This window comes from Colias eurytheme, chromosome 10 (assembly GCF_061535395.1).
Source record: "Colias eurytheme isolate Ceu_HAF_F1 chromosome 10, ilColEury1 Martin Lab GWU primary, whole genome shotgun sequence".
Taxonomy (NCBI): domain Eukaryota; kingdom Metazoa; phylum Arthropoda; class Insecta; order Lepidoptera; family Pieridae; genus Colias; species Colias eurytheme.
Window position 1 is genome coordinate 401,551 of NC_142989.1, and position 10,098 is coordinate 411,648.

Here is a 10,098-nt window from a genome sequence, read left to right on the forward strand (position 1 = left end):
GTGTACCAAATTTCATGAATATCGGATCAGCAGTGTTTGCATGAAGGAGTGGCCAACACACTAATAATCAAACGTAAAAACTTTCCCATTTATAGATAATATTATTAGGATTTAGGATTGTGTTTATATTATGAATGACTTGAAGAGTGGATGTCCGTCAATTATTATAGGTAATCGATAGAAATTATAGAGCGTGCGGTGCGTGAGATTCTTGTAAAGTTATCCTATCATTGGAAAATTGGAAAACATATTAATATAGTAATGTTTACAGAACGTAGTATTTGAAATCGTGTCATATATAAAACTAATAAATTTTCCAAGTAAGATAAAATACAAATTTTCAGAAAAGAAACAATGACCCATTGCACTTAGCTCTACATAAATTGTTCCAACCGATTTTATGCTTTACAACGATTTGGAAAGTCCCATAAAGTCAGTTGTAAAACTATTAATATTTTCCGAAACGTTAGCGGCCTGAAGATCTTCGGTTCAAAACAAAAGTTTGAAAACTAAAAAGGGTGATATTTCAAACGCTCTCGTTACGTTTCTGGCAATCGCCCAAACTATTTATCTGTGGCGAACTTATTCTATGTCCATGTTTTATTACCAGCCCCAAACCGAAATATCTGTATAAATAATACGGTTAAGCAAATAACGCCCCTGTCGCCTGTCGTTACAGATGAGAGTGCAGTGCAACGTTTTGTATTTTGAATCTAATGGACACCTATAAACGAATGTCGTGGTGTATTTACGTTGTGTTGGAAACAGTAAACAAGTCTATGCGGTTTTGGTTTGTGATAAACGCACAAGTGTCTTGATAACAACTAATACATTTAATACAACTTCCTGTGTTAATATTGAAATAGATTTATTTCTTCGATAACGTTTCCTCAATCATAATATTGATAGGAATAAGCCCTATTGATATTAGGTATTGTGTTGCATGCAACTATTTCTTTTTTGTTTTAAGACACACAATTCTGTACTTAAGGGGAAACGTTTCCGGACAATCGTAAAAACATTGAGATCGCTTCGAGAAATTCAAGAAAAAAAAACTATGAACGAGTATAACTTTCCATTTATCGGATTCTATTTTAAGATTCTCACCCCAAATTCCATTTAATTTTCGAATTAATCTGATTCTATATTTAGAGTTTCTAGTTCTTTTGCAGATTAACATGTTTGCCACCAGAGTGCTATTTAAATTTCGATAATATGGGTAATTTGAAGAGTAGAAGAAGTAATTTTGAAGGAATGAAGAGAAGTTTCGCGTTACATACACTTATTTACCGCAGGCAATTTCTTCAATTAAAAAAAAATACTAATCTGCACTCCTAAAAATTTGCTGCCCTCGGCTTCAATCTTGAATCTATTAATCCTGCTATTTTGTCTATACTAATATTATAAAGCTGAAAAGTTTTTTTGTTTGTTAGTTTGAACGCGCTAATCTCAGGAACTACTGATTATTTCGGTAAGACATAATCAGTAGTTCCTGTAGACAGTAGTTCCTGTAGACTGTTCCTGTAGACAGGAAAAATTATTTCGGTGTTACATAGCCCATTTATCGAGGAAGACTACAGGCTATATATCATCACGCTAATACCAACAGGAGCAGAGCAATGCGGATGAAACCGCGCGGCTCAGCTAGTAATAAATACATTCATTAATATATATAATTTTAACATTCTCTATCCCATATCCCATTAAAAATATAATCCCACATAAATATTAAGGTGTTCTCCCTTTCCGCATCATAATTACTTTAGTAAATTGCATTTAATTATGTATAATCACAAGATAATGAGCGTAATTGTATATTAATACAGAATTAGGTTAATGTGTGTCCTTAGTTGCGGAAATGGTCTTGAATAAATTAGTTTATATAATGCATATTATACGGATTGAAAGATTTTGTATCAGAAATAGCATATTCAATGAAGCTGGGATGATTATGGTATTAATAATTTATAACTGTTAATAGATATACTATGTGATGTTTACTTTACTGAGTAATTTGGTTAGACTGCACTCTTAAAGTCGATTAATCGATTAATAAACATTAAACTAGGATTATTTTGCCTTTTTAAAACTTTTAAATGAAAATTAGTGTAATTGAGTAGGCAATTAATTGTTGTTTCCAAAAAGTTCAATTTTCGACAAACTTTTGATCAAGTTTCCGTTCCAAATAATTGTCTATTCTTCTAAATATCCAAACAATAAGTATAAATTATAAATAAAAACAATATAAACGCTCAAATTAGTGACAATAAAGTCACCATGTCTTTGACTATGTATCTCACAAGAGACTCCAATCTAATCGAATTTGTTGGAATATTTTCTAGAACATTCTCGTATGAACAATTTTTTCATGGCAACAGAATAAATACAACAAACCGTTTCCAAGACGGTAGAATGAGTATGCAGTGATCGAATCTACATTCGACCTCTTCAATGAAAGTCCAACATGAGTTTAAATTCTTTGCGATTGTGAATTATCGTCAAGGAAAATTTTAAGATATTCCCCGTAGCCCTTGTAAAATGTTTATTTCTGAGCTTAGAAACAGACAGCCTTGTAAAATGTATTAAAGTAATTAAAGAAAAATACATTTTCAATTAAGCCTTATGATAAATTATAAATTATTTAGTGAAATAGAAATTTAAAATCCAGTAAAGATAAAATATTCCAGTTCTTAATTAGACAATTTAACATCTATAATTATTAATAGTCCGGGATCCATCGCCCATTTTTGCAAGTGATTACTATCAAGCTAATTTTTCGTGAGTAGCTTTATTTTGATGAGATGCCCAATAATTTCATGTACGAAACTCTCGATTGTGGTAGCTTACAGAGGTAACAAGGATAAAATTTTTTGATTAGACGGTTCTCAAATATTTATTACGCAATTTGTAGGACAATATGTCTGTTGAATTATATAAGTATTAAATAAGTGAAAATAAAAAAAATCAGCTGGTTAGTAATTATTTATGATGACCTCGTTATCGATACACATTGGAAAGGGGGACTCTTTGATGAAACCATAGATTTTGTAGGACAAATATTTTTTCGAATAATTTAGATAATTATCTTGAGATTGAACAAAAAAAAACATTCAGTTAGTAATTAATATTTGAGAACCATCAAATCAAAATATTTTATCCTTGTTTCCTCTGTAAGCTATAACCTCAATCGAGAGTTTCTTACATGAAATTATTGGGCATCTCATCAAAATAAAGCTACTCACGAAAAATTAGCTTGATAGTAATCACTTGCAAAAATGGGCGATGGATCCCGGACTATAAGCTTAATAAAACTTAAAGATCCATTCGCGTCAAAGAACTACATTGAGCGCAAGAAAGAAGTTACGTTTCAAGTTCGTTATATTTCATTCGTTTGACTTTTGAAGGTGCTGTGCATTATTATAGAAAAAAAAAAATAGTTTATTACATCTACGAAATATTGTATTTATATCTGTTAAATTAATTTTGATAATCTATATCTTATATATAAAATTCTCGTGTCACAATGTTAGTCTGCATACTCCTCCGAAACGGGTGGACCGATTCTCATGAAATTTTCTGTGCATATCGGGTAAGTCTGAGAATCGGCCAACATCTATTTTTCATATGTACCACGGGCGAAGCCGGGGCGGGCCGCTAGTAATATATAAAACTCAAAGGTGACTGATATAGTGATCTATCACGCACAGCCCAAACTGGACGTATCGGGCTGAAATTTAGCATGCAGGTAGATGTGAGGACGTAGGCATCCGCTAAGAAAGGATTTCCCGAAATTCTTGCGGGAACGGGGAAAAACGGGGATGCACGTACAAAGTCGTGGGCGGAAGCTAGTATTTAATATAAGTTAAATACTTTAATTAATATAATGCAATGGGTAATAACGTAACGTTACTTTTATTTTCATAATTTGTTTAAATTGCAAATATAATATCACTACATACCTAGTATAAAACAAAGTCGCTTTCTCTGTCCCTATGTCCAAAAACGGACGAAGCCGCGGGCGGTAAGCTAGTTAGGAATAAATACAACTGCCTACATAACACGAGCTAACTCATATTACAAATCCTGTTAGCAACTTTTTCATAATGAACCCTAAAATACGGTTATTGAAAAGCTACCCTATATTATGCGTAAAAACAAGTATCATCAAAAGACGTCTAAAAGGAGACAAAGGCACGAAATCGCAACCCTTTAATCTTAAGCTTTCTAAAAGATTCAAAGCGCTCACACATAATATACATAACGTAATAAATATAACGTTAATATCAAAGAAAGCAGTGACAAGCCGAGTATTAAATTTGCTTCAGTTATCGAAAGGGGTTGTTCTAAAAGGTTTCGGCCATATTTACATAATTATAACGGGCAGGTAATGGCGTGGATACAATCTCGGTGAGGCATTTTTAATTCATGATTTAGAAAATGTTAGGTGTGAAAAATTTATGTAATATTAATAATGCACAAGGGTAATTACATTCACTAAATAGATACTAATAAATATACTTAAATATTTTGTATTTGTGTTCAATTACACATTTTTCAAATGAAAACTTGTAATTTTACAACTTATACAACGTGATATAACTTTTTTCACCGATTAATTAAGCCTTTTGTTATTAATTCATTTATTCGTAGATTTTAGAACAACTACAAACGAATAACTGAATATAGTTCAATATAAATCAAAGCAGCAATTATTTTCCACATATAAACGTCGAGAGTGTAGACACAGCATAATACATAGTCTATCGTTTGCAGCAGCCGCGCGCTCATCGTAAAAATATCTACTCAATGGGGCATTTATAAGACAGAAAACGCTAATTTTTCCCGCCGCCTCGGGAAGAATAACTGATATTCCTTAAAAGGTTGCCTGGAATAATACTTTGTATTTTTGAAATTGTTTAACGAATACAGGTAGGGTTTAAACATTCAACACGTACCTACTTAGACACTTGCCGTTTTATTTTTTGTTTTAATTCTAGAATTAGATAGATATTTATATTAAACTAGATTTCCGCCCGCGGCTTCGCCCGCGTTTGCAAAGGAAAACCCGCATAGTTCCCGTTCCCGTGGGATTTCCTGGACAAAAACTGTCCTATGTGTTAATCCAAGTTACCCTCTATATGTGTGCTAAATTTCATTGTACTTAATCGGTTCAGTAGTTTTTACGTGAAAGAGTAACAAACATCCATACATCCATACATCCATACAAACTTTCGCCTTTATAATATATATTAGAAATATTAGATATTAGATATTAGATTAGCTCCAATTAATATTCGAATATTGATATTTTATTTTTGAAGGCCTAGGTGTTTAAAAAAGATGAAATAATAAACGAAACAACAGCTATCCTGACTGTTTTATAAATTACTAGCTGTGCTCCGCGGTTTCACCTGCATTGCTCCGCTCCTGTTGGTCTTAGCGAGATGATGTATAATAACCTATAGTCTTCCTTAATAAATGGGTTATCTAACATCGGAACGAATTTTTCAAATCGGACCAGAAGTTCCTGAGATTAGCGCGTTCAAACAAACAAACTCTTCAGCTTTATAATATTAGTATAGATAGTGTTTACGACCGAAACAGCACCATACATTTCATTATAATATACTCAGGCATTAATCGCTCAAAAAATATCTTTATATAGAAAACAGTTGTTCAATTGGTATCTAATATTAACACAACAAGTAGAATTGATCCCTGTAGACTACGTAATGTCGGTATGCATTGACTCGCAAACGAAATCTTTCACGCGTCGCCGGGTTCTGATCAAATCAGCGAGGTGCTGGTACTAAAATAGCGATTTTTTGTGATAATATTAATAATAGTAATGTTTTCTATTTTCAACAGTTGATGACAAAATAGAATGTGAAAAGAGCATCAATTTCGACTTACCTTTATAAAATATAAATATTCAGCATTTAGATTATAACAAATAGTAAAACAACCCTTTCTCGTTTATAATACTTTCCTATAACTAGAAAGTAAATTTACAGCAAAAAATAAGAAAAACCTTTTTCGAGTTTTAGGCATAAAACTTACTAACTTCAAAGCTAAAAAGCTTTCTTAATTATTTCACTTAATCTACATAATATCTAAAACTAAAAATAAATCATGGGTTTTTTTGCTCTTTAAAAGTTAAAAATAAAAATAAAAACATATTAATATTTTAATATCAATGCAGAATCGTATATTTAATGGCCACTCACAATAGTTGGTCTCAGCGACGCTCACAGAAGGTGACATTAGCAAAATTAAATTGATAGCTCAAATCTATCTATTTTAAGGGTCTGCTTTACGGGTCAGCGGGCAGTTACTAAGGATTTATATTTATTATCGAATTACTTGGGAATGGAATAAAGTGATATAGAAGTGTTTTTGTGTTTTCTGTTGAATGTGAACGTGTTGAGTTTGCTCTGTCTCTCTTTGTTTATTTGGCTTAGGAATTAAGTTACTTTGAACAAGGATTATTTATCTCTTAGCTAGATTCCCCGGCTTTTCTTGCGTAGTACCTAGTTACAAGTAACCACAGTGCTAATTCAGACTATAATCTATCTCTTTAGTCTTTACCAAATATAATACAACAACAAAACATAAAAGAGTAATAAACAACCATTCATTAATCCATCAAACCTGATGATGGTGATAGTGAAATAACATCAAATTACTTACCTTATTAAAACATGAATTAAGGCATATTATATTCTCGTAATTTATATGCAAAGCTATACAGAAACTTGTCAACGAAACCAAGAAACACACATTCCTTGAAACTTGAACTCTGGTTGAGATGATAAGCAGTTAAGTAATAAAGTTATCATCTACATAACTATCAGTGGAGTGCCCAAATAGATTAAGCCGGATCCAACTTGTATGGGATGCGGTAATGCAACGCGGTTTTGTGGTGTACTTGTGTAAGGGTGGGGGCACAGTGAGCGAAACATACTGTAAAAACTATAGGTCATCTCGTTGTTTTAGGTTATAAAAAAACATGTTTCGTATAATATAACCGATATTAATTGTTAATTTCTTATTTTACTATCTCTATCTTTATACTTGATACTGATATGTTATTAGATTTTCCGGGTAGTACAAAGTTCAAAGTCAGTCAGGCTCAGGTCTCATCTATTTTTTTTTATTTTTATTTTTATTTATTTATTTATTTCAGGTAACAGACAATAAATTGTACAGACCCATATTATAAATACCTTACAGACTAACATACATATAATAATTTAAAACTAAACTAAATTAATACAAAACTAAGAATATATTAAGCACTATACTATACACAATTCACGGCACTGGCGGTGTCATATTGCGCTGAACGGGCTTTGGCTGGGTGTTGCGAAGCCGCCCGCGAAACCGCCGGAACACAACACCACGGGGCCAGAACTCCTCGCTCATGAAGGTCGACAGCTGCTCGCTCGGTACACGCACAACAAATGAATTAAAATTCAAATTGTTGCGCGGCTCCAGGCGCTGGACCCTCACGATAAACTTGGTCTTCACCCGCACATACTCCACTACATCAGAAGCTTGGGTAGAGTGGTGCAGGCGGGACACGTACAGCTGCGTCGTCGGTATGGCGGGCCGCAGCAGGTGGTTGTTACCGGTCGGGGCGGTACCGCACTTGTTGGAGGAGGGCTTCTTTTTCTTCTTCCTTTTCTCTACCTTTGTAAAGCCTTCCTCATCGAGTGGATGACTATTCGCGCTCGACAAGGGTGCCGCACGGCGCGGGGAGTCCCTGTGCTTAACGGGATCTCCATCTCGGGTGATATCTTGCCGCTTTACGGGAGGCTTGACGGCAGCGGCCGCATAACCAGCCGGTGTCGGGTTGGCTACACGTGGCGGGCTCTCCGGGGGAGGCGCGGGTCGGGCGGGGCGCGGCGTGACGCGGTCGACGGCCGGCGGCGTCGTCAAATTCGCTGACTCAAAAGTCTCACGTTGCGCGCCACGACGTGTGTTCACATTTGAAACCTCCGTTGACCTACATAATGAAATTGAATCGCGCAGGGCGACGACCTCATTACGCAGCTCGTTGATGGTGGATTGGGAAGCTCCAAATTTGAACTCCATCTCCTTTAGGGCCGTCCTTAAAGAAGTGATATCCTTAAGAAGGCGGGTGACGTCGACGTGGTCGAATGTGACGGGAGGCAGCTTACGCAAATCCTTCACCACGAAAGTCGGCACGTCGTCCGGATCGGTCTCCTTGAACACCTTGATGATGTCCCGTAGACTTCTCTCTCCCTTCTCGTCCCTCCTGCGAGACGGCATCCTGTCGGCCATATTCAATGCCGAAAAGAGAAGTGATTTGGCGTCACGAATCTCTTCCTCCGTAAAATTGCTCGTACAAATTTGTTCTATGCTAACTTCATCCATGACATCCAGCTGATACTGCAGGAATGCCAGGACTTCATTAGGCACAAGCGTAGCGCTCATTGTTACGAGCGAAAACTTCGATAATAAAAAATATTAATTATTTATTATGCATATTCTGCACAGCGCAATGCGTCCGCTTTGGAGCGCGCATTGATCTATACTTATAATAAATCTGTAGAGAGGCCAATTCTGTACATGAAATATATTTAAAAAATCTATGAAGGGGTGATAAGGGATCGCTACTGATGCCAAAAATGCAATCAGTAAAATTTTTGTCTGTCTGTCTGTCTTTCTGTCTGTCTGTATATTCGCTATAGAAACAGAAACTACACGACGGATTTTAACCAAATTTGGCACAATTATTCTTCATACTCCTAGGCAGGTTATAGTAAAAGAATCATGTAAATCGGTGTAGAAACACCAAAGTTACATGAAATACGCTATAAGTCATCGCGCGTGAATACAGAATCATGCCATAAGGATTATTTTTGTGTATCAGTTGCCGCGTTCGACGCGCTTCGCGGCGGGAGCTATAAAAAGGCGGCGGGTCTGCACCCGTTTCGCGTTGTCACGGCATCACATGTGAACGGCTGAACCGATTTCGATAATTCTTTTCTATTATATTCCTTGAAGTACGAGGATGGTTCTTATGTAGAGAAAACGTAAATATGTTCCACGGGCGAAGCCGGGGCGGACCGCTAGTAATAAATAAAATCCTATCCTATCTTATGCATTATACAATCCTAGAATTTGATGATTAAATTTCTTACTTAATTCTCTTTAATATTTCACACCATAATTATATAGGTAACCATAATCACAATTTCGAATGCTAAAATAACTTTATTGGTCTCTTAATGTCTATACTACTGAACGATTTGGATGAAATTTGGTACAGAGATATTTCGAGACCTGAGAAAGGACATAGGATAAGTTTTATAATAATATTATGTAGTATGGTAGTATATAAACTGGTTTGGAAATCAATAAAATTTTAACAACGACGGTAAAAAATTAATTAAAAATATCTCTCAGTGTATCTCCATCCCAAGGCACCCGAACGCCCGTGTTGCACTCAGGAAACAAGCGGTATTAGTTCCCGGGAAATTATTTCAAAGTGAATTTTGTATAATTTCACACTTATACACCGGAGAAGTAAATTAAAACGTGGACATAAATAAATGCGAGCTGCAGGCACCGCCAGTTTGTCGCTGCGGACATTTTAATGATATTCTTATACATTGTGGCTTTGTTCTAGCTTGGCTGTGTAGTAATGTAGCTTTATAGGTGTTCTTTTGGTATTTATATTGAAAAATATATTTTTATAGTAATGATAATATATAAAATAAAGATATGTTTGATTCAGAAGATTGATTTAATGACTCTAAAGAACACTATACTAATGATTGATGTTTGATTTGAAACTATGCATCCATGTAAAGTCAATCTGTTTGTTTTTCACGGACTCACGATTTTACAAACATTATTATTGAAAAAAATAAAGGTGATTTTGTTCACTGGTGAAACCTATAAAAAACTTAAACAACTTAAGTTTCTACGATCAAAGTTAAATCAATAATCATACCTTTTCTAACTGAAAACAAAGATGTTGCGGATAATTAAGAAAGTTCGCGAGTTGTATGATACTTTTTCCAGGTTACATTTTTCATACTATCTACTTGTAAAGTAGTTACAAAA

At 34.9% G+C, this 10,098-nt stretch overlaps 1 protein-coding gene across 1 annotated transcript; it reads right to left on the reverse strand.

Moving 5' to 3' along the window:
• Positions 1–7,308: 7,308 nt before the first annotated feature.
• Positions 7,309–8,543, reverse strand: LOC149904968 (uncharacterized). The gene has a single exon (XM_090106522.1). It carries the CDS (start codon positions 8,458–8,460, stop codon positions 7,315–7,317), a length of 1,146 nt encoding a protein of 381 aa, XP_089962648.1. The 5' UTR covers positions 8,461–8,543; the 3' UTR covers positions 7,309–7,314.
• Positions 8,544–10,098: the final 1,555 nt, after the last annotated feature.